This window comes from Rhizopus delemar, genomic scaffold, assembly GCF_000149305.1.
Source record: "Rhizopus delemar RA 99-880 supercont3.13 genomic scaffold, whole genome shotgun sequence".
Classification (NCBI taxonomy): Eukaryota; Fungi; Mucoromycota; class Mucoromycetes; order Mucorales; family Rhizopodaceae; genus Rhizopus; species Rhizopus delemar.
In genome coordinates, this window is record NW_027137839.1 from 851,630 (window position 1) to 877,478 (window position 25,849).

Here is a 25,849-nt window from a genome sequence, read left to right on the forward strand (position 1 = left end):
CTTTACAGAACAGAGTAAAAGAACTGAAGCTGAAAATAAAATGAGCCAAGCATAATCAGCAGGTTTGTTTCTATAAAATCCTTCTTCCATCATTCGACTATATCTTGCCCTGAAATTCATATTAAATGTCAATTCATTCTCTATTTCCCGGTTGTGTGTGTGTGTATTGGTATGTTTTCTTACAAGAAGAATATGTGAAAGAAAAAGTCAATGGATAAAGGTCCAAAATAAAAAAAGTTGGTAATAAGTCGCCACCACTAAAAGAAATTCAAAATGAATCAAGCAAAATATGAATAAAAACGTCTACTTACTTGTAAATCGTTTACAATGCTTTCATAATTTAACCACAGTTGTAAAGGATGTACAAACCCTAAATGCTTTTGTTGGGATTACAATCTTTAGTTTATGTGGACTAATTTAGATGATGAGCGTTTACTTACTACTGCTATACTTGTTATAAATGACAGAGATATATAAATTCGTGTTATAGGTGGAATATCAGTAAACCATGTTTCTAATGGACTTGGCATTATGTTATTTTTGTTGTAAAAATGAAAGAAAAAAGCGTTGGCTGGTAACCATTGGGGAACTCAATTAAAAACAAGTCACATATATTCATATCGGCACTTTAATTTGCATAAAAATGAGAAATCGGCCATTTATTTTTTTTTCTCTTTCGTACCTTTGATCATGTCTGATATTGGTGATAGCAGCCAAGTGTCTTCTATGTCATTAATAAAAAGTATATATCACATTAATTTAAGCTTAAAACTTATAACTGTCTTTATCATTTATTGAATAGATCTCGTTGAAGATTTATTTTCTTATAATACAATTAAAAGAAAAAGAGTCTTGGAATATTACTTTTTTTCAGACGCAACACTCTTATCGCCTATTATGAGTACAGAAGGAGTACTAAATATACAATAGTAAAGTATAGATAATCATAACATAAACACTCACTTGAATTTATTACTAGTGTTTATACAGTTTGGCAAACGATGAATAGAAAAGAACCTGTTATTAATAATATAGTTTTTGACGGGTAAAAAAAGATATATAAACAAAGAGAGAGAGAGAGAGAGAAATGTTTACACTTGTTTATCCTAATCCAGACATACAGCCGTTATTCACTTGACACAAACTATTTCACCTTGTCTATTCCCATCTTTCATTCAAATCCAATTTCCTTCCATCACCACATTACGCTTTAAAGAAACAGAACAAGACAGTGGACTGCTCAAAGTCTATCAACAAGAAGATAGTTGGACGCTTGAAGGTACTCAAGGATTTTCACGTGTTATTCGTTATTTATTTTTTCCAAAAAAGGATTACTTCAGTCTGTACCACTTATTTCCTTTTGGTATGATCATGTCGTTCGTTTAATGATGGGTAAAATTGTCACGGCTACTGGAGACTTGTTAGATGCTGCGATTCAACAAGCAGAAAAGATGACTCTCAGAGGTCAACAAATTCAGAGGATTGGACGTGAATTGGCTATTGAAAATATTGAAAAATTAGACGAATACAAGTCTGAGTTACATGAAAATTACATAAAAGGTATACAGCAGTGGAGAAGGGATCACATTTAATTGCCAGATTTGCATATAAGAAAGTTGAAAAGAATCAATACACACAAGCATCATCATTCAATTAACATTCAAAAGCCAAATCTTCTCTTCATCGATCCCTCACATTATTTAACACTTGTAATAAAAAAAAACAAGATTTACTATATCGGAGAAGGAGAAATTAGAGGCTAAAGGATCCTTTATTTTTTCTTTTGTTTTCCTTAGAAAAATAAGATCTCTACTGTTATTGAAACCTATTCAGGGATATAGTCCTTTTCTCTTGCCAAAAGAAGAAAAAATGTATTAAAGAAGTAATAGCTACTTGTAAACGAAAAAAAAGAGAGTTTGATGATTTAGTTATGGATCTCTTACTAAAACGGTAGAGAAAAACAAGTAAAGCGTCATACCTTTTCAACTTTTTGGTTGTTAATACTCTTTTTAATGCATAAAATGAAGAGTTATTTACTGATAGGAAATAAAGAGATTCTTATAACCTACTTTCTTTGATGACGCATATCCAAAATACCACATACTTCTCAATTGTGATACATTGCCTGTAGATCAGGGCTTATGTCACTTTATCAGGATAACCAGTGATTCAGTAAATTCTCCTCTTGAATCTGTCGTTTCGGACTACGACCACTTTGGCCTTTAAATTTAGCTTTCTACTTGTTCAAAGAAGACATTGGTTGCATCAAAAGGTGGTTCTTGTCCTTGAAGATCTTTAGAACTACCATATGGCGTTTACAGCTATTCAGGCTCAACTTTTATTTCAAATGTCCTAAATATTTTATTATTATTTTTTTGTTCTCTATTTTTGCTTATGTAATAATGTAATACGCTAGCATGACAATTTAAAAGTGTTATAAAGAGGTTTTTTGTAAAAGCAAGTGAGATAACATAAGGTTTTAATCGTAAAGGCAAATAGGATGTGTTAATATTTGAATGTTGTAGCCTTTTCTTTTTTTTATCTTGAACTCTTGTTTGTATTCAATAACACTTGGTGTTATAATAGAATCCATTTGTGATCTCTGCCAATATTCATTGCCTTAATAATCCGTGTTGTTATACATGTTTCATACTGTTATATTGTTGATTTCTGATTTTTAGTCTCTATACTCAAAATGATACAATTCATCAGATTCTTTTCTACGATATGAATTTTAAAGGCAATATCTTATTAGTAATAAAAACCCTTTTTCAACTTGACACACAATATACAAGAGCCAATCACTGCAAATAGAGCGTCGCTCCGAAAGATAAGTTCGTAGCTTAGCAACCTATCTGGCGCCTCTACTTTTGACAGTTGATAAAATGAGCTCTAAAGTCAATATTACCTAAACATATTTGAATTCAATAACTGCAAGTAGAAACTTGATTGTATTATAAAGGTTCTGAGAAGCATTGCTTTTGGTAAATCACAAATCTTGATAGAAGAGGCACGTGCTTTATTCTAATTGCTTTAACTTTCCGCCACTGATATAATGTCACTCAAAAATCTATAAGTTCTACATAGCAAGTATCATTAAAATAAGAAAAGAACAAAATGTTTAGAATAAGCTCTGTGGACTTGATAACCTTGTTCTCAGTCTTTTTTTTCTTTCTTTCTCTCTCTCTTTATTCTAAATATCGGTTCAATTTTTAATTTGCAGTCAAAAAAATTGACCTTCAGCTCAATCCCACCTGGGAAAAAAAAATATTTTTATTTTTTTTTACCTTATTAAGCCTATCCTTCTTTTCTTTTTTTTCCACTGTTTTTCCTTTTTTAATATTTTATTCATGTTGGAAGACTTTGATCATAAAGAAGAAAGACTTATTTCTGCAGAAAATAAACAATTTACAGCAGCTAAGCATTTAGAACCAGGCATCACATTATTTATCGAGCCATCGTTAGTTTCGATTCCACTTCCTTCAAAGCGTCACCAAAGATGTAATTATTGTCTATCAAAAGCACAACTCCAATGCTGCTCACGATGTCGATCTGCTTATTTTTGTGGTAATGCTTGCTTTCGAAACGCCTGGTTACATTTCCACAGAGTACTTTGCGAACCTCAGGCAACAGATAACTACGTGCATGTCGATACAGATCAGTGGTTACTCGAAAGAGCAGCCCTGACTTTGAGCAGTCACTATCGTATGAATAAGCAGCAATCGCCCCATTTAGCATTTGCTTTGAAAGCACTCAAAGATACCCCAAATTTGTGCAACAATCCACCGGAATGGCTGGAGCGCGTGGCAGAATTACTGAAACCGCAAGATATATCAACACAAGAACTTGCTGTCCTCTATGGTCAGATTCAAGCATGTATATTTCCTATCTTTGACTTTGAACATCATATGGAGCAAATGGCTGTCGGCCTCTATCCTATCACTGCTCTGCACGTCAAGCACTCTTGTCGTCCAAACTCAGCAGTTGTTTACAAACAAGGAAAGCAGCATCTTATCACTATAGAAACCATTCAACCTGGAGATCCCATTACAATTGCGTATGTAGATATGATTAGCAATAAGAAACAACGGTCGGAACAGCTTAAAAAGAGATTCGGCAAAGATTACGAGTGTACATGTGCACGTTGTATCGGTAATTTGAGCGGAATAGACGTTTTACTGGAAAAAGGAGATACAATCATACCCACTGAAGAACAAGGCCGAGAATTTGTCAGCCGATGCATCAAGGAGTGGTCGGTGCTAAACATGTCACGACTTGTTGAACAAAAGGACACTTGGTCGCCAATGCAAATCATGGATCTTCCACCTTTCGCTCACTTTATCGGTAAAATCGTTCTTCCGGATGTGCATGCAGCAACCATTGGTGATAAAAAACGGCAGCAGAATTTGAGAGCGTACGTGATAGAAGACAAGAATAATTTGTTACAGAGACTGCCTGTGGCAATTGAATCACTGTCCAATGTGCCTCAGGTGTCTGCTTTCACCACCTCAACTATTCACAGTGCAGAGCTCGTGTTGATTGAACGAATCAAGGCTGGCAAATGGGTGGAAGCCTCAAGGTGTTCACTGTACCTGCTTGTTGCCTATTGTCTACTTTATCCACCCCTCCATCCAAAGATGGCTTATCACAGTCTGATATTCGCAAGATCTTGCTGGAACGCCCTGGTGGAGATGGAATTGATTGGTATACAAAGAAAACTAGAAAAAGTCTATGCTGGTGGTACTCGAACTTGGATTGAATGGGCTAAAGTTTCCGTGGATTTGACGTTTGGTAGAGAAACAGGCCTCTGGAGAGAAGTTGTAGAGCTTCAGTGGGTATTTGATCGAGAGCAAAAAGTAAAATCATGTTCCTAAAATATCTTCATTTCCAATTAAAAGAAACAAAAACAAAAGCCTTGATGGCTTCTATTGAATACCAAGACCATAAGATAATCTTTATCTTGGTCCTTGTTTATTTTTAATTTAGATTTATTCTAAAAACAGTCTTTTCCTGTAAATGGTCACTTGCTTTTATTTGTGTATATATTGATGTCAATTGAAGCCTTTTTGTTTGATTTTCTGACTTGAAACTAAAGACTCTAGATCTTAATGAACAAAGCATGAAGCTCAGTTTACAGTCATGATGCTTCTCCCATTCAATTGACGTTTGTACATTCGATCACTCGTTTATATGCTCCTTCCTGTATTTATTTTAGCTTCTTTTATCATCAAGGCATTTATTTTGAATCAGAAAAGTAAGTCTTTTCTAGCATTAGAGAGCACAACCTTTTTACGTAATTCAACATTGTTAGCAAAATGTGAATACAAAGACTCTTTTCATGTATGAGGGCAAGTTGAAAGGATTGAATATATTCCGAACAATTCTCAATTACTACTTTTCTTTATTAAAGAAAAGTAATGTCAATAATGCAAGTGTTTGATTAGTAAATATCCCTTAATCAGAGCAAAGACACATTTACCAAACCAAAGTGTAACAGCATAATGTAGTTATATGTTTTATGAAGACAAGCAGCATTTAGACCCCTTTGTGCTCTGTAGAATTGATTCATCAATAAGCTTGTATCAGCTACATAATAAAAGTAATATCAATCCATGCTCTATAGCTCTTGATACTATCGTTAAATAATAGGAATGCTCTAATAAGGACATGCATCCAAATACAGGTCTTTCAAAAGCAAGCCATGATCTTCATTGTCAACGTATCTACTTTAAAAATCGAAATCTTAAGTCATTAACACCATTCAAAAAGCTAGCAAGTCCCTATCAAATAGTCTCGAAATGAATAAAAGTTTTCATGCATATCCTTTAGCTTTTTTGTTATAAAAGTCTTTCTCTCTTGGGGAAGGACTTGATAGGATTTCTTGATTATATGGTAATCAGCGGATTGTCTGTTATATTTGAGACTAGGCTTTTGTTGCTTCTCTGAATTTTCATGCAGTTGCAAAGAATACTGCTGTGTAAGCCATAATATACATCTTCACAGCATATACAAAGCTCGATATTTCACTACATGAGGTTCAGTAACCAAAATAAAAATTCGACAACTACAACTTTTTAGTATAGCTTTCTATTTAACAAAACTAAGCAGTGCATATGACAAGTGATATGAATTTAGGATCGGTTTTGATTCAAGAATGTGGGTAATTTAACAACATTTGATTGCACTTATTAGTGGAAGCAGCAAACTTTCGAGTCAAAGCTTCAAAAACACCAGCTATATTGATTGAACGACCTTGATAAAGCTGCGTAAGTATATTTCATTATACTTGTCCTGGGTTGGATAGTAATCCTTAATCTGTAATAATGAATACTTTTTTTTAATTCAAAAACGAGTAGTCTATCCCACTTAATTTTTAAAGACTAAAAGTTATGTAAAGATTCAACTACTGTCGATCAACAACGTGTTGCATAGCACCGCAGTGAAATCTGAAATACGATGAAAACACAAACGAATGGTTTTATTTAAAGATTCGCCAGAACTGACTGTATCTCGCTAATACTTTAAACCAATAACCATAGTGAAGCTGATTGAGGTAAGTCATTAAAACCGGATATAAGAAAAAGAAAAATTGTTGTATGGGGCCATGCTTAATCAAATACAACTTTAGGGAACTGTATAGAAAATTAAAGTATCACTCCTTAAGATTGCGCAGAAAAGCCAATTCTTCTTATTATCCATGTTTGCATTATCATTTAATTTTAAGTTCAGCATACACTTGTATTGATTTCTTTCTATTTCACTATATAAATTATAACGAGCCAAGGAATGCCCCTTTGCCATCACGAAAAACACAAAAACTGATCTGTATTGATTATGCATGATTACATCCTATAAAATAAATATATTACAAATAAACAAGTCATCAAACAATAAAGCTACTTGGCACACTCATGAGGATATTGATTCTCAATAAACAAAAAGAAAAATTTAGAACAATGCATGTAAGCTTATATTTTATTTACACATACTCAGCAATCCAATTGAATACATTAAACAACTATTGTTAAATCACATAATAAGGATACTGATAGGAAGATAAAGGATATACAAGAAGTATCTTTTAACTGAACAAAATCTATTAATTAGCTTAACACTTACTGAATAATTTTCAAAAAGCAATTGTATAAGTTTTAAAAATATGTAGTAGTAAACTATATATATATATATATATATATTGTTTTTCATTTAAAGCAATAAGAGAATATTAAGATACAAAATGTGGGTAAATACATCTATGTATTCTCTTTTGCAAAAGTTTTGTCATTTGTATGAAAGTGCAAGAAAAAAGACAGTGATATGAATGAGATGATAACCATCAATGATGACAATCAAAAGCTCCTTTTCGTGTCTGCTCTATCACGTAGTGTTAGGAAATAAAGAAATAAGAACCTCGGAAGCGTTTTATAAAAAATATAATTTATCCAAATATGTCAAGAAGAATTTGGCTAGGAGCTCAATACCAGCAGACGCTGAGTACAACTTAGGTTTCATAACAGAAAAGCAAAGGGGGAGGGGGAAATAATCATTCAAGCCAAACAATCAATGTGCTTTATTAAGGGATAAGGAAACATCAGCCACAGATGCTACAATACTAGTTCAGAACCTATCAAAAGACGAAATAAGAACCTGCACGCTTGATAATGGCCATGATACAAATGTTTGTCAGCATCTAATACTCTTATTAAACACAAGTTGTAAAGTGTTTTATTACACCAACAGAAAGTGTGTATTTTACTTTTCATGAAATCAAAATCGCCGAATTTGACAAAGTGATATTAGCCACCAACTGCCGAATTCATTTGATATAATTTGATATGCTCATTTCTCTTTGAGAGAGCTTGGCTCGGTTATTTCTCGCCCTTGCTAATGACGTTGTTGTTCTCTTTTTCTTAAGTAAACATGAGCTTAGGATTTATAATTGAGAATGCTTGAGTATAAAGAATGAAATCAAAGTAACATTGTTAGCTCGTGTGTAAAAATGTTTGCCGTTCATTAAGATCTGTAGGACAAGTACAATATTGAATAGAATCAGAGTATGCTTTCCTTGATCATACTTCGTTTGCTTTTACTATTGCTATGGTTTGAGAGTGTTGAATGAGCTGAGAAAGGATCCAAAATTCTGATACAACGCTTTAATCTCGTGCTATTTTCATTTATTCGAACACTGCGTCTTTGCTACTTTATCTTCATCTTGTTCCTATCTTGACTTTCAGAAACAACAAGATGTATCAGGCAACATGCAACGACAGCATTCAATGCTATATAATTAAAAATCTTTATAACTTAAAATCAAGGCAATGCTTAACTATTACTTTGAATGTGTTTTTGAGAGTATGGAGTTTGATATATCGACAAAAAGTTATTGAATTGAACAAATGTTAGGTATAAATTTTATCTGTTTAGATAATCATACTCACAGCGCTCGTGAGTCCAATAGGCCTTTTCTATTGGCTGCAGTTGGTATGGTTTGGTAATAGCAAAGTATCCATTAAGCACACATATTAAACAGTGCTTTGAGTTTCACAACAGAATACCACTTTCAAGTTACCATCAACTTGGTTACCAAAGTCATTCGGGACACAATTGGGACCGAGGTAAGCTTGTAGATTTTTTTTTTCTGTGTCAGAGGATCAATCGATATAATATCTAGCACATTTCTATGACTGCGATGTTATAGTTATTGCGGTTGAACATATATATCCTTATACAGAGTACTAAAGAGCATGCCATTTGCATGATGCTCTGGAAACTTGGCTCAAAAGGGCCTACTTTGCAAACATTGGTTTCAGATGCACAAGTTATTTACTGAAAAACGAATAAAAAAGGTTCCCTGAGAATTGGCAAGTTTATAAGTCAAACAATTGACATGCGCTGGCCATACATGTATGATTGGGTTTCATGTAACCGAGCGGAACTAGACCTATGGAAGCTGCTTACTGCCCATCTATGCTTATCATCAAAACCTGTATTATACTGAAAATACGGCATTTAATAAAAATGACAAGCTTAATTCAGCCATCGCTGTATTCCAAGATTCCTAGTTTATTCTGATCGAGGAAGGCGATTGCGTCGTCCAGCTTTGATCGGCTAAAGGTAAAGGAGATGGTAATGGACGATGGCCACTTTGATAAGCAGGGTTGTTCTCGTTAGTTTAGCAGGTCATAATGTGACCGCTGCTGTTTAACAATTGAAAACCTTTGGCCGTCAAACTGTACAGAAAGGGACTTCAAAAAGATAATAAAACACAGGATTGCTGACATCTTTTTTATTTTGTTTCTTCTTCTTCAATGACAGGAGGAACGATTTGTTCTTTAACTAATAAATCCTCAAGATCGCCAGATTGGTGCATGTTTAATAAAATGTCGCAGCCACCAACAAATTCTCCTTTGATATAAATTTGAGGAATGGTTGGCCATTCGGAATATTCCTTGATGGATTCTCTTAATTCGGGATCTTCCAATACGTTGTAAGCATTGACCTTGTTGAAATCAACACCTTGTACTTGCATAATTTGAACTGCGGCACGACTGAAACCACACTAAGAAAATACATGTCAGTCCAAAAAAAAAAAAGGTACTCTATCTTTTCGAGAATTACCATGGGTGCATCAGGAGTACCTTTCATAAACAAAACAACATCGTTGGACTTGACATCCTGTGAATTCTAGTATTAGACATTGAAATCTGTTTTATTTAGTCATTTACCTTATCCAGACGAGTCTTCATTTCTGTGGAAATCCAACGAGCAAAAGAAGGAGTATACCAATTGACAGTAGGTCTTAAGAAAGTGGACTAAAAAGAAGATTAGGAGAAAGTCATTGATAATACGACTATGTCTTTTTGCTTACAGTCTTGATAGCAGATCGAAGGAAGCTCATTTTAATACAACTAAAAGACGTGGAAAAAAAAAAAAATTAAAAAAAAAAAACTTAATTTTAAATGCAGGGACATGCAAAAAGTCACAGCATTAATAAGCTTGCTATTTTTTATTTTAAAAGGATATTCATACAATAAACTTAAGCTTGTTGCCATGACATAGTGGGAGGTTCCTGCTGAGCCTGATAAGGCAACTCCTTTTCCTCTTCGATGAAAGATTCGGTCTCTGGTGAATCATGTGATTGAATGAGCGTGCTTGGATATTCAATAGATTGAGCTGGCGAAGAAGCGGAACTATCTACCACTACAGCTGTATTACCAGACGTGTACGCTTTCATGGCTTCTTCATGATCTTCAAGTTCTCGCTTGTATAAGTCTTGGTATTTCTAATAAAGCATGTTTATATATCAATTAAGTCCAACCTGTTTCTTACTATACCTGTTTTTCTTCCTTTGTCAAACTTTTCCATTTTTGTCCCAAGATCCTTGTCACTTCGCCCAAGTTCTCAGTTTGACACTCATCCTTAATTTTATCTCTTTCCATACGACAATATAAAAAGAAGACATTACCAGGACCTTTGGGTGCATTTGGATCCTTGCGCTTACGTTGCTGCTGTTGTTTATTATTTGTGGTAGAACGAGCGTTGGTTTTTGTAGGATGGTATTTTTGAAACATCTATTATAATTTAAATATAAGATATCGTTATACATAAAGATGTCCCTTTTACAATATCTGATTCATCATCAATTTCTGATATAATATCCGAGTGATCACTGATATCATCCATAATGGCATGATGGCCAGACTTCTCTACCTTATCAAGCAGAAAACTAGTCATTTTTTTAGCATAAAGGTCAAAGCCTAGTTCTCTCTCCTTTTTTTTTTTTTTTTTTTTACCCTCTTTCCAACTTGAGATGGCGAATACTTTTACGTGCTTTATACAACTTTATATTTAGCAAATCATTTTCCTAATTGTCGAATAAAGGGCGTAAATATATTTTCTTTGAATATAAAAAGAAAGACATACTCTTTCCACTTCACGAATACGTTTTTTGATTTCACTATGCTTTTGTCTATATTTGAAATCTATTTCAACTAATTTAAAGATTAGCTTACATTTTTATATTGCATTGCAAGTTTTTTCTTTCTCTAACCTTCAGTCATATTGTTTAATAGGAATTAAGAGCCAAGAAAAAAATAAAAAAAAAAATAGACGTTTATGTTTTGAAAATATTTTTTATTTTATTTTGTTAGCTTTTTTTTTTTTTTTTCTTGAACGCTCCTTGAAATATATCTTCTGTTTATTGATAATAGCATAAAAAGGGAGGAAGGGGGGGTGTCATGATAGAATTCATTTACAGAATAAAAAATTGCTAAATTACAATGCAACTAATTTATATCGCCTTTATTTCAACGTCATCAATAGACCAGGTTTCAACCCTTTAGCTTTATTATTCGTCCCTGAAATTTAAACGATCTTCCTGTTTTAGTAAAAAAAAAAGTTTATTTGATATAAAAAAGTAATATTAATGAATTTCGCTTAAATATAATAAATTACGTTTTAAAAAAAGAAACAAGCATGTAATATGGATATCTCATTCATCGTTCATTGTAAACAAATCTTATCTATTTTACATCTTCTGTCTTGTTTATCTGTTTTATTACACAACTCCTAATTTCGTTTTGAACCAGAATTGAATAGCAACTAAAAGTAGCACAATTTTGATTTTCACGAGTACCAATTGGAGCATGGTTGATATGCATGCTTTATTGGGTATTATTTTATTGTGGCTTTGTGTAACACTCAGCGTAGGATCCTATTTTCATAAAGAATAAAGAAAAGCAGAAAAAGAAAACATGATTTAGAAAAGAAAGGATGAATGTGAGAGGGGGGGGAATGAGTTTAGACTGTACACTTTTCAAATGACATGCTCCCTGTTTTCAATAAATGAAAAGAACCGCAATCCATTTCAAGCCCCTCAACTCTATTTTAATTGGTGCTTGTTTGCGAGCCCTCTCTTTTTGTCTCTCACTCATTTCCCCTGCAAACTCCCACTTGCGATGTAAAATAAATTCAGGCACCCAAAAAAAAAAAAAACTATAAAAATACATCTTCTTTTTCTTTTTCACACTCTTTTTATATAATTCCTTTTATAATGAAATTTACTTGTTTTATTCAATTCGAGTCAGAATATGACTTTTGCCCAAAATGTGGAGTAGATATCACCCAATTCTCTCATGAAGATCATTGTCCTCACGCTTCAGCTTAATTTGTCCAATATCTTTTGTATATAACCCACCATCATTTACACATCCCACATAAACATCTACACACACACACACACACATTCTTTCATTTGTTTTTATTACAAGTCATGAATATTACCCTTCTTCAATAGCTATTATATGAAATTTATGTATGAATTTTTATTATTCTAATATTCTTGTTAAATAAATATATGTTGATCATTTTGTATTCTTTTAAATATAAACAAACTTTCTATTATCAAATACAGCTTGTAATCTATTGCATATCAACCTGTTCCTTTTTATAAAAAAAACGATAAATAAAAAAAGGACATATTCTTTTCACAGACTGGGACTTTAGATACTTTGTCAGTTTCCTAGAGATGGACTATCAGACAAAGCAAAATTTTATTTGAGACAATGTCTCTACTCTATGGAATGACATGTATACAAACCAAAACAATACATCTTGTGATATGAATGACTCGACTATTCACATCATCATTCCAAAGGATGTGCTGTGATGAGCCCTGGGATCATTTTAGCTTTCTTGAGGTGTTCTGTCTGCTTTTGTTCAGATGGATTCGTCTTGGAATACCAAGAACGGCTCAGGATACTATTTCATATACAAACAACGCCCTTCATTCGTCAATCCTCATGATGAAGCCAGTGACATTCTTGACAGTGTTATTCACATGTAACATGCAGTCACTCATTTTGCTTACAAGTCAGCATAGTATAAAATGAAAACCTAAAGTGATCTCACTACTCATCACAGCACATCCTTTGGAATGATATAAAAGTAGTAATAAGACATAGATTGTTATCGAAAGCACTGGATTCATTGAGTTTATTAAAAAAGGTAATTAAATGAGAGAATTTGTTAATTAAATAAACATGATGTTACATTGAATCGGGTATTTTATAGACTGACTACTAAACTGGTTTGATAACCAGTACGATGATGTCAGTTCTTAGTCTCTCTCTTTTTATGTGTAAAGAACAACACTCCTTTTAATCATCTCATCACCATCACACGTCGTCCTTGTCCCTTTTTGTATACTTTCTTCCACTATTTTAGTCTTTTCATATAAATCACATGTCACATACAAACAAACAAACACACACATACACGGATGTTTGGATCAGTTTCATCTATTTGTTGCTATAGCAATGTCTATACACAAAACCACTGATAAGCATCAGAAATGATCATGCTCTAAAGTCCCAGTGGGTCCCTTACGCTTTAAGAATAAAGAAAGATGGGCGAAGAAGAAAAACATGTGCCTGTGTGTACGATTGTAAATAACAAGGGCATCTAACCACTTCTTCCTAACTTGGTTCTCATCCACCACCCTTTCTCTTCCTCCTCCTTTTTGCTTTAGAGAATAAAGAAGGAGAGTGGAGAGGATGAACAAGATTCAGTTTTTAATATGTTTTGTTTTCAATAGTCAAAAAGAGAGAGAGAGTTACAAGGACAAAAAAATAAAATTATTTTTTTAATAAGAAAATATTACAAAATTAGATGATGAAAATGAAAAAGATCTAATGTACTTATTTAGGTTGAACATTCACACGGGCATTCACACGACGAGGATCCAAAGTTTCAGGGTTCAATGAGGGCAAGAGATAAGAGATGTCATCCCAAGGATGTCTGTAAAGACCTTGCTTCAATCTCTTTTGATCCAAATGATGACCAATGAAACCAAGTGATCTACCAAGGACGAACAAGCCGTTCAATGTACCAATACGCATGTATTCTTCTGCTTCATCTTGACTAAATGCACCTGATTCACGCAAGAGATCAACAAATGAGACTGCAATACAACCATCCACATTCAAAATCAAGTTGTCCTTCTTGCTTGTCGTAATCTCTTCTACTTTTAATGCATAATCCAAAATAGGCGTGTTGGGGAAATGTGTCTTTACATAGTCCTTGACCAATTCAACACGCATATCTGGGTTCGTACGAGACTTGATCTTGTGACCAATACCAGGGATCAACTTGTTTGCCTTACGCATCGAGGTCACAAATTCACGAGGAGTCATACCACTGTCATAGGCCTTTGTGAAGTTTGAAGCAGCTCCGTCAAGAGCACCACCAAAACGTTCACCGATCGTAAGAAGACCAGAGACAAGAGAAGAAATCAAATCTTTACCGGCACGAGTGGTAATAATGGTGTTCATGGCCTATAAAATATACAATTGAGTTATCTTTTTTTTTTTTCTTCACAATCACTACTTACACCAGACACAGCAGGTCCATGATCGGCCGTCAACATCAAGACCATCTCAATAAACTTGCAAGCATAGTTCGGTAATCTACGCTTGAACCACAAGAGGGAAAGGACACCACCGATACCAATCTCTTCCTTGAAGACATCCGTGATTCTCATACCAGCATACAACAATTCTTGTCCTCTATCATCCACAATCGTAGACACAAAACTAGCCGGCTTACGAACCAAGCCTAATTCTTGAGCCCAAGAGTAATCGATAGGAATCTTGGGGATCTCAGGTTCAGCACGAGGAGAGACCACGCCTTCCTTCACCAAAGAGTTGAAGGCTTCAGCCAGGGCCAAGGGCATCTTTTCAAATGTCTCGGGCACAATGATACCAGCAGCACGCATCGCCTTGTTCTTTGCGTCCGCAGTTTCCAAATCAGAGTTGGCCATGGCACCAGCATGACCGAATTGAACATCTGTCGTGAACATCTTTGCACATGTACCGATACACCAGGCAACGATAGGCTTCTTGATCTGTCCACTCTTCACAGCTTCAATCACACGGTATTCTTCCACACCTCCGACTTCACCCAGCAAGACGAGCATCTTACAGTTAGGATCAGCCTCATAACGCAAGAGGTGATCGATAAAGGTCGAACCAGGGTAACGATCACCACCGATCGCCACACCTTCATAGACACCATCGGTCGTACGAGAAACAATGTTGTTCAACTCGTTTGACATACCACCCGACTTGGACACATAACCGACAGAACCAGCACGGTACAACTTGGAAGAGACGATGTTATCCATCATACCACCCGTGTTACCGATCTTGAAGCATCCAGGCTTGATACCACCCACCGTGGCAGGACCAATCACCAACACCTTACGTGCCTCGGCTTCGTGCAACAGCTGGCGAGCACGACGTTCGGGAACACCTTCGGCAATGATGGCCACCGTCTTGATCTGGTGAGAGAACGAGAAGATTTCACGGGTCGAGTCAAAGACGGAACGGCAAGAGGCAAAGTTGACAACCACGTCCACTTCGGGGAACTTTTCAACGGCATCCTTCAAGGAGGTAAAGACGGGGATCAAGGTTTCCTTGGTACCCCAGTAGAACTTTTGAACGTGCGATCCACCAAAGGGATAGACCATGGCAGCGACCGAGGGTGTCTCACGCTTACACATGAAATCAAAGTCAAGCATGCCTTGAACAGCACGAGGTTGCATACCGTAGACCAAAGCACGCGTCTTGGAAGTGAAGGGACGGTACCACTCGGCCGTTTCTTCGGCACCAGCGTCAAAGTAGGTCATGCGATCGTTGGGGTTCGTAGGCGTGTTGTTGTCTTCAGCAATGGCGAGCTTGGGCGTGCTGGTACCAGAGGGAGTACCAAAGATTTGGTCTTGGAACAAGTTACCAGAGGCACCGGAGGGTTGTTGGGGAGTAGCGATCTCAGAAGCCTTGCCGGTCAAGGCCAAGGGGACAATGTCTGTGATGTGCGTTTCGGGACCAAAGACTTGGATTTCTACACCCAAGGTTTCACCTAATTGACGCATGGCACGAAGACCTTCTTGGTAGTTAGGACCACCACGACGGATAAAGATACGGACCTTGTGGTTGATCAAGGGTTGCTTGAATTCAGTCAAGGCACGAATGATACCCTTGAATGTGGTAGCCACGTTTGTAAAGTTTGCAATACCACCACCAATGAACAAGACCTTACCCTCAGGGTGAGCATCACCACGGGTCATCAAGTCCAAAATGGTCTTGGCGTATTCATAAGTTTGGGTTTCGGTAGGAGCACCGGAGTATTCACCATAGTTGGCCAATTCATGAGCATAGCCGAGAGCGGCAATAGCATCCGAGTAAACAACAGAGGCGCCACCACCAGCGACCATGGTCCACACACGACCTTCACGGTTCAAGACGGTCAACTTGAGAGAGGCACCGGTCTTACCATCCAGCTCGGAAATGTAAGCTTCCTCACGGGTCAACTCACGACCAAAGGGAGCAGGGAATTCCATAGGTGGGCCTTGGTCGACATGTTGACCTCCTGCTTGACCCGTGTGTTGAGGGGCACGGGCAATAGCCCATTTAGGACCAGCTTCAAACTCTGCAGTCTGATCTAATTTAGCAGCTAAATCGAGATACATGACTTGAGGGGTTTGTCCTTCGACAGGGTCAGTGACGACCAGGGGGTTGATTTCAAGATAAGTAAAGTGAAGATCCACATAGACAGCATAGAGACGGCTGATGAAGTCAACCAAGACATCACGCTTGAATTCCGGGACGTCCTTCAACAAGGTGTCCTTGATGGTTTGGGCACTAGGGAATTCGGTGTTGACAGGAATCAAGAGCTTGAGAGCCTTGGCATCCACATCACCAATATCAATACCACCTTCGTGCGTGAACAAGATGTAATCCCCTTCACGGACGGAGTTTATACAAATGTAGTATTCGGTGTTTGCCGGGTGCGGAGCAAATGGTTCGACCAAGAAGGTCTTCAAGACACCTGTCGTTCTTTCAATCTATTTTAGATGAAAAAAGTATGATTATCAATGATTATATTTCACTTCATCTGTTTTACCTTAATTTCTTTTCCCGCACGTTCTTCGATCCACTGACGAGCCTCAGACCAATCTTTGTTCAACGTCAAGAGACCGTGCTTTCCTCTACGCTTGATCAATTGATCTGGTTTGGCCACCAATTTATCAGTCAATAACCAAGGATGGCTTTGTTCGAGGTTATCCAATTGTTGCTTCAAGGCAGATTCAAAAGTGCCAGCAGGGCCATTCAAGAGAGATGTGTTGATGTTGATGTGGGCCAACTTGGTGGCAGCAGGAGTAAAGAGAGAGGGGCTATCATTTGAAACGGGTGCACGTAAAAGATGATAGGCTAACAGCAACTTTCCATCATATTCTCTAATGGCTTTAGCAGACATTTTGTTTGTGTGTGTGTTGTGAAGAAAAGAAAAGAAAAGAAAAAAAAAAATTGAAAAAGAGAGAGAGAGAGAGAGGGTCTAATAATAAAGCTGACAAGATAAAAAATTGTGACTTGAATCCAACCTTCCTTAAAAGGTGGGCCGCCGAGGTGTAAAATCTCGTTTGGGCCAAGTCCTCGGTTTATGCCGCCCTGTTTTCTTTGTCTCCCCCAAAATGGTTCTTATTGGGGAACACCCCAAGATGATTATGCAATCAGAAACATTAAAAAAATCCCCCACCAAAAAAAAAAAGAAAGAGAAACAATGAGAAAGTGGACAAGATTTTTTTTTTGGATTAGGTTTATTTACATTCAAGAAAACAAGTTCTTTACATAAATCATTTAATAAAATCAATGCTATTTCTCAAATGAAGCATCTAAATAACTCTATTTGTTATTTCAATATCGGAAATTAAAACAGAAGGTTTTACGCAATTTATACCTCGTCTGCAAAGGATCCCGTTACTATAGTGTCTGATTGTCTTTTAGGTTTCCTCTGTCTTTTATTATAATGAGTGCGATAATGTGCCCGTAAATTATCTGATCTACCGAATGTCTTGTTACAGCCTGGATGTTCACAAGCAAAAGGACGTTCTCCGGTGTGAACCAACATGTGGCGCTTGAGGTGTTCATATCTCTTAAAACTCCACTGACATTGTTGGTATCCGCATACATGTTTGTGTTGTTGAGAGGTTTTTTTCTTTTTGATGACTGGCTGTGGTTGTGGTTGTTGTTGGGGATAATAATAAAATGGCATAACAGGTGTCAGTGGAGGTGATACATGCTGTTGATAGATGGAATGATAGTACGGTGGCACAATTGGGTTATATAACTTTGATTGTTCTTGATGATGATGATGTTGGTAAACTGTGCTATTTTCTAAATAAGGTAACATTTGAGATATGAAATAAGAAGGAAAGTGTATTATTTGAAAAAAAAAAGAAAGGATAGCGAAAGGGGAGGGGAGGGGAGGGGGAGGAGGGAATAGAAACGCGTAAATAGAATAAAAAAAAGAACTAAAGTGAGGGAAAAAGAGAGAGAGAGAGAGAGAGAGAGAGAGATCGACAAGAGGGTTTTATAATAAAAGAAAGCGTCTTAATCTAGACATTTCAACAAAGAGGTGCATAAGGCATTTATTCTCATTGGGCATATATTACATTCCTCTATTTATAATTCAGAAAAAAAAAAGAAAAACCCCTTAAAACCCCCTTTTCCCCTTTATATCCTTTTAAAAAATATATATTCATCTTCTTTAGTGACATTTTTGTGCAAGTTTCTTAATTATTCAAAAGAAAAATAATAATAATCGTCTTTATTTGGCTTTTATTAACTATTCTCTAAGCAACACTTTCTATACATTCCTCTATTTATAATTCAGAAAAAAAAAAGAAAAACCCCTTAAAACCCCCTTTTCCCCTTTATATCCTTTTAAAAAATATATATTCATCTTCTTTAGTGACATTTTTGTGCAAGTTTCTTAATTATTCAAAAGAAAAATAATAATAATCATCTTTATTTGGCTTTTATTAACTATTCTCTAAGCAAAAAAAAAAAAAAAAAAAAAAAAAAAAATTGTTTATGGATCAAGTCAATGTAATTCCATTTTTTTTTTTTTTTTTTTTTTTTTTTGTTTGCTTTCATTTTTTAATAAATTCAAGTCTTAATGAATATTTGTAATAAAAAATAAAAAGAGATATCGTCTCTTTAAATAAATTGGTTACAGTAAAGTGATCATTGTTTATTTCATAAAGGATGTAAAAAAAAAAAGAGTACAAAAACAAGTCTAGTTGTTGCAGATTAGAAAAAGAAGGCATAGATGAAAATCATAATTATTTAACTTTTAAAGAATAGATCCAATTCATCCTTTCATACCACAACGAAAAAGCCTTTTCTCCGTTGCCCTTAAACCTTCATGTCTTTTTATTAATGTTCAGACTTTTTCAAATAATTAATTCAAGAGTAACACAAATTTCCTTACTCTAGCAAATACGCAAAAAAAAAAAAAGGCATTAAATAAAACATGCCACATTTTTTATCCCAAAAAAAAAAATGTTTATTTATAGTCTCCAGGATGCATATTACTCATATTTCTAAATCTATCGCCTTGGTGAGGTAGCATCATAGGAGGTCTCATCATTGGGTTTGGTGTGTTAGTCATGGGTCCCATTGTATTCAAAGAAGGTTCTAAGAAATGAGGAATAAATGGAGGAGGAGGAGGTTGTTGTTGTTGCTGCAAACCATGTTGATTAAACATTTGCTGCTGCTGCTGCTGCTGCTGCTGCAAATTATTGTGATTAAACATTTGCTGCTGATGGTGAAGCTGATGTTGATGCTGCTGCTGCTGCTGCTGGAAATTATAATTAAATAATTGCTGCTGTTGCTGCTGGTGCAAATGTTGTTGCGGAGGAGGAGGAGGAGGAGGCTGGAATGTAGGTGGTGCACCCATAAACATATTGTTTCCCAGTGACCGTCCTCTTTCATCAAAACCAGATTCAGAATACAGCATTCTTTGTTGGTTCATAGAAAAGTGAGGATCCATAGGCTGTTGCTGTGTGAGGTGATTGTTTGCAGGCATCATTGGCAAAGGTGAATTCGGTCGTCTTCCTCCTAATATTTGAAGCATCGTATTTTGATTTGATTCATGCTGAGGATGCTCCTTTCCTGTTAGCTGTACAGACATAATGGCCGGGTCTTGAAACATGAGTGGATTTTCTGATAAAATAAATTTTAAATACAATTCCTTTCTCTTTTTCTTTCCTTACCTGTGTTGGCTGCATGTTCTTCTTCTTTTTTATTCAAAATATCTTGATGGCTAGAAGCTGCTTTTCGAAGAAATTCTCCAAAGAAATTTTGTGCCTCAGTCCTTACGTCTGGATTTGTGCCGTGGGACGATAGATCATCCACACTAGGTCTATTTTGATCAGAAGGCTGCCCAGCTGCGCTCTGCGTATAAAGCTGTGATGATGACACCTTTTCTTGCAAGTGCTCATGGCTAAAAGGTAGGTCGTTGTGTCTCGCTGGACTAACAGGAACGTTGTTTTGTGTGGATGCAACGCTTTCATGATCACTCACACTTCTTACAGAAACACTCTGACGCTGCACAAAATGCGACTGGTGAGGTTCGTTCATCGATCCTTTTTGTTGGTTTTCAAAGCTGATATTTACATTGGGTAATAAAGCCCTAAGGTTCTCTCTGGATTGAGGGTTGTCCATACCGCCATTGAGAGTCATCGCATTAAACTCTGCTCTCAACACGTTTGCTTCATCCATGGATAATTGGCGAGGAGGTAAAGGAGCATTAAAATGACGCATGTTGATCATATCTTGGTGTGGGTGGGGAGGCCTCATCATTGGATGATGTGGAAGAGGATGAGCAAGCATATTGGCAAATGGAGGAGGGGGAGGGGGAGGAGGCTGGTGAGGAAATCCAGAGGGTCCTTCATTGAAGTTTGGATGAAAGCTGAAATGAGGAACAGGAGGAGGAGGTGGTGGTGGAGGGTGCGGATGATGCTGAGGAAAACCATTGTTAAGACCGAATAAACCACTTGCTTCCATCATGCGCTGTGAGTGCTGCAAGCGTCGAGCTGCGATTAATGAAGGATCTTGACCATTGAAAGGATCAAAGTTTCTATTCATCCATTCAGGTAAAACGGGAGGGGCAGCAAGGCCAGGAGGTGGCATAGGCGGGCGTCGGTTATCGCCAAAAGAGCTTTCGGGCATGGATGGTCTCTCAGGACCAAGATAATGGTTGATCAAATGCTTTTGTGGAGTATCTACTGCAATTTCTTGCTCAACAGCAGTATTCAGTCTTTCCATAGCAACCAGTGGCGAAGGATCATATTCACTTAGACTTGGGCTTACAGGGTCTGACTGAATATCAGTGCTTTGAGCCATATCATCTTCATGATCTTGTTGGTCTTTGTAGATCCCATCAGTAAAAGGCTCATCAACTATGGCTGAGTCAAACGCTTTAATGACATCTTCATTCAGTGAGGCTAGGGCTTTCACTTTCTCTTTTTCAATCTCATCTTGCTGGACAGTGTTCTCTTCTAATTTTGATTCTTGGTTTCCTTTTACTTGCTGTGTAGCATCATTCGTACCTGCTTGCATACTATTGTATATGTCGGTCTGTGTTTGCTCGTTGACAGTATCTACAGCTGAAATAGCGTCCTTTTCGACACCAATGTCTGTTGTCTGTATATCCCATTCCGAGCTATCCAAAGTTTCTTCACTGGTCAAAGGCGTATGCTTTCTTTCCATGCTTTCGTCCACTTTCTCAGCCTCAGTTGGAATATTTTGCTCATCAGTATCACTTTTTACAGCACCCTGTTCTTTTTCAACCATATCCTCTTTTTCTTCTTCAATAGGTTCATGCTTTTCGATATCGCCTTCTTTAGAATCAGGCACTGCCTTATCTATCATAATTTCGTCCTCTATTTCGTCCGTGTCAGCCGCTGTAGGCATTGCATTATCTGGGGCTGAAAGTTCTTGAGCTTTATCAGATATATCACCTTGAGCTTGTTTGGGTGATTGTGTAATCTTCTTTGCTTCTCTTTCCGCTTCCTCAAATTCTTCAAGACGAACCATCCTAATCTTGTTCTTTTTCTCTTTCTTTGCCTTTGAAGATGAGCTCTTTGGTTTTTGAAGTGTCTGTGCCGCATCGGATAAAGAGGGTCCAAAATGTGTGGGTGTAATTACGTTCTCGTGCACGGCCGCAGGTTGAGCCTTAGCCCATGATGCAGTGGGAGGTAAGGCTGGTTTAGTCTCTTCTTCCAAAATGAGGGGCTTTACAGCCTTTTTCAATTTTTCTAATGACGCTTTTTTGGTTGTAGTGGATTTAGAAGGTTTCATAATACTACTAGAAGCAGGCAGATTTGGAGAATTTGCTTTTTCAGTATTTTCTTTCACAGCATTATCTTGAGTTACAGCAGTGGTTTCTTCAGTCTCGACAGCAACAGGGACAGGTGGAATAGGGACAACTTTAGGTATAGGTGCCCATGTGCGTGGTGTAGAAATGGGAGGTTTTGTAGCTGTTGTTGAAGTTTTGGGAATATCAGTCTTAGCAGCCGTTGCGATCCTCTTATTTGGATACATTGAGCCAGTAGGCGGATTTGTAGTTGTGTTGGCATGTTTGCTGTCGTACGATTAAATAAATAAATCTTTACAAAAGTCAACTTTTTTTTTTTACCCAATTGTCACAGTATCCTTATTGTAACTATCAATATCATCTCCAGGCTCATGCAGATACATGCAGTTGGGATTTGGACAAGACATATGTCTTAGATAATAAGTACAATATTTAGTTGTTCCATAAGAAGCTCTATAAATGTATATGTAAAAAGTGTGTCTTCTCCACAGTATTTTTTTTTGTTTGTTTGTTTGTTTAGCAGCTACAATACCTAACAGTTTTACCATCTACTTCCATACCATTCAAACCTACAATTGCCTTACTAGCATCTTCTTTCCGTACAAATGTCACATAAATCCCAACCGAGGCAGCGTTGCTGCTAGCAGGAGAACGTTTACTGAGAACGACTTTGTCGATTCTACCAAACTTTCGAAAAACTTCGTTCTATAAAGTAAATTAAAAATTTGAGTGCGTCTCAGGTCATCTTGTGAAGAGGATGCTCTACTTACATCCACATGTGCATGCTTTGAGCTCATTCCAAGAACATAAACAAGGTTCTTTTGAACGACTCTTATGCTAGACAACTGTCTTCTGCTTGGATCTCGCATTTCTCGGGTTTGACGTTCCTTTTCCTTCTTTTCTTTTTTAAGTCGTTTCACTTCTTCTGCGCTTACTGGAATAAACTCGACAATTTGCTCGCTGTATAGTCTTCTGCAGGCAGGACAACGGCCATTCAGATTGGTTTTGATATGATGCCAACAAAAACGACAGATCTACCAAATAAAAGAATAAGATGTGTTGTAAAATAATATAAATCTTCAATAACCTGATAGCCGCAAGTACAAGGCCTAAAATTTCTGTCGGCAATGTCCAACTCTTCCATACACAAAGGACAATCGGAATCCTCTTCATCGGAAGACATGTTATATTGTTATTCTTACTTATTAAGTGTATATAAAAAGAAAGACAAAAGAGAAAAGAAAAGGCTTGCTTTATTTCTTGAAAAAAGATTAGTTTCACTTTTTAATCTCAAAAAAAAAAAAAAAAAAAAAAAAAAGAACAAGGAGATGCGTAATATTATAATACTAAATTCACCGCTAAATTATCGAACTTATGACTGCCCAACGAATCAATGCAGTGCATCCACCGTCAATTGGATGATTTTTTGAAACTTTTTTGCTCGCTTATTTTTGAAAGCAGATTGATAAAAAAAAATAATTTGGTTTGGTCACTTTGGTCAAATACGTTTGGTCATGTATATTCGGTCATATGTAATAGAGACATAGCGATACATATCCATAGAGAGGTATTTATTTAAGCAGTTGTCAAATTGATTTACGGAATATCGAAACGAAACTATAAAGAGACTTTAAAGGTACCGCGCTCACTGGTTTCAATGCCCGAGTATTTCCACATCACTAAACTTGCTTTGCTTGACCTTGCACTAGATGGATTGGTTAGCCTTATAGTGGTGTTGAAAAACTTAGAGTCGCAGCAACCTCAGAGAGAATAAAATTGAGCTGATTAATAGCTTCGAATAAATGAAAAGTGAGTTTGTATTCGTGTTGAATTTCAGGATACAAGTAGTCAATAATTTTAGAAGCAGATACAGAGATAGCAACGTTTTTTCACGCATTCTGTCTCTATCCTCTGTCTTTGTTCTACTAGAGATAAGACTGGTATTCTGGGTTCTCAAATGGATGTGGATGCTATTGTGATCCGTGGAAATTGATCTAACAAGGAGCTTCGAACAGTTTTACCACATCCCCGTTATCAATATCAATTTTATGAACAAGGGAACATAATCTAAATATAGATGACATCTAGAAGCTGTTTTTCATTGTAATATTAATTTCAATGCTATGATAGGAGAAAAAGAAGAATGGATACTCCAGCAAGCTCTGGATTTAGGGCTACAGAGTTTCTATATGAAATTTGGGCTTGATAAACACGTATTGGGAGAGCAAGAGTTCAAAAAGACAACCAAAGTGCTCTTTAACAAACTTGAAAATGGAAATTTCAAAAAATATTCAAATGAAGGATACATTTCAAATGATTTTGAAGAAGGCCCCCTTGTGATGCTATTCATACTAGTTATTGTGAACCAGTATGTTTATATAGATTTTAAAAGAAAGCTTTGTACTAGATGACTATTGGCAAAGAATAGAGAGTCCCTGAAAATCAAAGGTCAATAAGAGTGAGTAAAACAATACAACGCTTGTATGTCATAACCCAACCTAACCATTATTATCAATGACTCCAGAGAAAACAAGCATATGCAAAAAAACAAGTCAGGTGCATGTATTTTTTATTTGATGAGCCCTAATACAATCCAGTAAACTTTGATACTATCTTGGATGGCTTATAGACAAAGATATGACATCAAATACGAATTCTTTGATTTAATATTTGCATGGTAAGATATAATAAGTCTTTTCAAAACAATCACATCCACTTTTCAAATACTTATCTATTGCATTATCCAGAGACAATTCTAATATTATCTGATGAACTGCAAAAGAAACATTTTTAAATAATAATTGTAATTGATCACTTTTCTGATCAATGCACCATTTTTAATTCTATGTTTTCAGCCATCTTTCTTTTGGTTTGAAACACTTTATATATTTGTCCACATGATAAAAAGCGCTAAAAGTATTAAATATGCTTGATATACCAATTTCAATGGCCCAATGGCTCCTTTTCAATCGTTGATTACTTGTGCAGCCAAAATGCGGATAGTTTTTCTTCAAGTATCTTGCCAATTTTTCTTTATAAGCTATCTAATTACTTTTCAAATAATTTGATGCTTTAATAAATTTTTATTTTTGGTGTTGCTTGCAGTAGCTGCCACATCTTTATAATCATCATAGTATTTGTCGAAATTTAATATCTTACGAGAAGTAATCGTTCCTTTCATCTTTTTTATGCATTCTTTTTTGCAAAAGTATTAAATACTTCATTTTTATGCCTCATACAAAATAAAGTATTGCTTTTTGTGAAGATAGTTTCAATAGTATTCATGGGAGCATGTCATACGTACATAACCATCCATTTTTTAACAGTTCTAAAAACCAAACATATGTTTCTTTTCATTTGTTCACTAAAAATGCTATGGGAAATCTAAAAAAGTAGTACCTTGTCCAAGTGGGAAATACCATGGGCAGATTTCATATGTATCTGGATACTGTTTGCTTTATAGGTAATATCAATAATGAAAAACTCTCTCTCTTTATAGCGTCTTCAATAAAAGAGCAATGCATAAATAATATGGAATAAAGGTGCGCCTATTTTTTTGGAGCGTGTTTGCTTGCTTGATATAAAACAAGATAATTTTTAGATTCTATATAAGAGATCATATTCCGACCAT

At 36.2% G+C, this 25,849-nt stretch overlaps 8 protein-coding genes across 8 annotated transcripts; 3 read left to right on the forward strand and 5 right to left on the reverse strand.

Moving 5' to 3' along the window:
* Positions 1-1,388: 1,388 nt before the first annotated feature.
* On the forward strand, positions 1,389-1,592 carry RO3G_14192 (uncharacterized protein; the record flags this gene model as incomplete). Its single annotated transcript, XM_067668776.1, has 1 exon — positions 1,389-1,592. The coding sequence occupies one exon, from the start codon at positions 1,389-1,391 to the stop codon at positions 1,590-1,592; it is 204 nt and encodes a 67-aa protein (XP_067524877.1).
* Positions 1,593-3,350: 1,758 nt separating this feature from the next.
* On the forward strand, positions 3,351-5,016 carry RO3G_14193 (uncharacterized protein; the record flags this gene model as incomplete). The annotated part of the gene is made up of 2 exons (XM_067668777.1): positions 3,351-4,856; positions 4,987-5,016. 2 exons carry the CDS (start codon positions 3,351-3,353, stop codon positions 5,014-5,016), a joined length of 1,536 nt encoding a protein of 511 aa, XP_067524878.1.
* Positions 5,017-8,318: 3,302 nt separating this feature from the next.
* Positions 8,319-8,830, forward strand: RO3G_14194 (uncharacterized protein; the record flags this gene model as incomplete). The annotated part of the gene is made up of 4 exons (XM_067668778.1): positions 8,319-8,379; positions 8,425-8,491; positions 8,531-8,615; positions 8,732-8,830. 4 exons carry the CDS (start codon positions 8,319-8,321, stop codon positions 8,828-8,830), a joined length of 312 nt encoding a protein of 103 aa, XP_067524879.1.
* A 456-nt stretch (positions 8,831-9,286) lies between these two features.
* On the reverse strand, positions 9,287-9,898 carry RO3G_14195 (uncharacterized protein; the record flags this gene model as incomplete). The annotated part of the gene is made up of 4 exons (XM_067668779.1): positions 9,287-9,559; positions 9,619-9,675; positions 9,726-9,812; positions 9,869-9,898. 4 exons carry the CDS (start codon positions 9,896-9,898, stop codon positions 9,287-9,289), a joined length of 447 nt encoding a protein of 148 aa, XP_067524880.1.
* A 138-nt stretch (positions 9,899-10,036) lies between these two features.
* Positions 10,037-11,060, reverse strand: RO3G_14196 (uncharacterized protein; the record flags this gene model as incomplete). Its single annotated transcript, XM_067668780.1, has 6 exons — positions 10,037-10,282; positions 10,335-10,571; positions 10,624-10,726; positions 10,794-10,840; positions 10,924-10,982; positions 11,051-11,060. 6 exons carry the CDS (start codon positions 11,058-11,060, stop codon positions 10,037-10,039), a joined length of 702 nt encoding a protein of 233 aa, XP_067524881.1.
* A 2,637-nt stretch (positions 11,061-13,697) lies between these two features.
* On the reverse strand, positions 13,698-17,313 carry RO3G_14197 (uncharacterized protein; the record flags this gene model as incomplete). Its single annotated transcript, XM_067668781.1, has 3 exons — positions 13,698-14,333; positions 14,390-16,900; positions 16,960-17,313. 3 exons carry the CDS (start codon positions 17,311-17,313, stop codon positions 13,698-13,700), a joined length of 3,501 nt encoding a protein of 1,166 aa, XP_067524882.1.
* A 474-nt stretch (positions 17,314-17,787) lies between these two features.
* Positions 17,788-18,246, reverse strand: RO3G_14198 (uncharacterized protein; the record flags this gene model as incomplete). The annotated part of the gene is made up of 1 exon (XM_067668782.1): positions 17,788-18,246. The coding sequence occupies one exon, from the start codon at positions 18,244-18,246 to the stop codon at positions 17,788-17,790; it is 459 nt and encodes a 152-aa protein (XP_067524883.1).
* A 1,158-nt stretch (positions 18,247-19,404) lies between these two features.
* On the reverse strand, positions 19,405-23,401 carry RO3G_14199 (uncharacterized protein; the record flags this gene model as incomplete). Its single annotated transcript, XM_067668783.1, has 7 exons — positions 19,405-20,063; positions 20,114-22,485; positions 22,540-22,671; positions 22,751-22,787; positions 22,878-22,923; positions 22,989-23,252; positions 23,306-23,401. 7 exons carry the CDS (start codon positions 23,399-23,401, stop codon positions 19,405-19,407), a joined length of 3,606 nt encoding a protein of 1,201 aa, XP_067524884.1.
* Between the last annotated feature and the right edge of the window lie 2,448 nt (positions 23,402-25,849).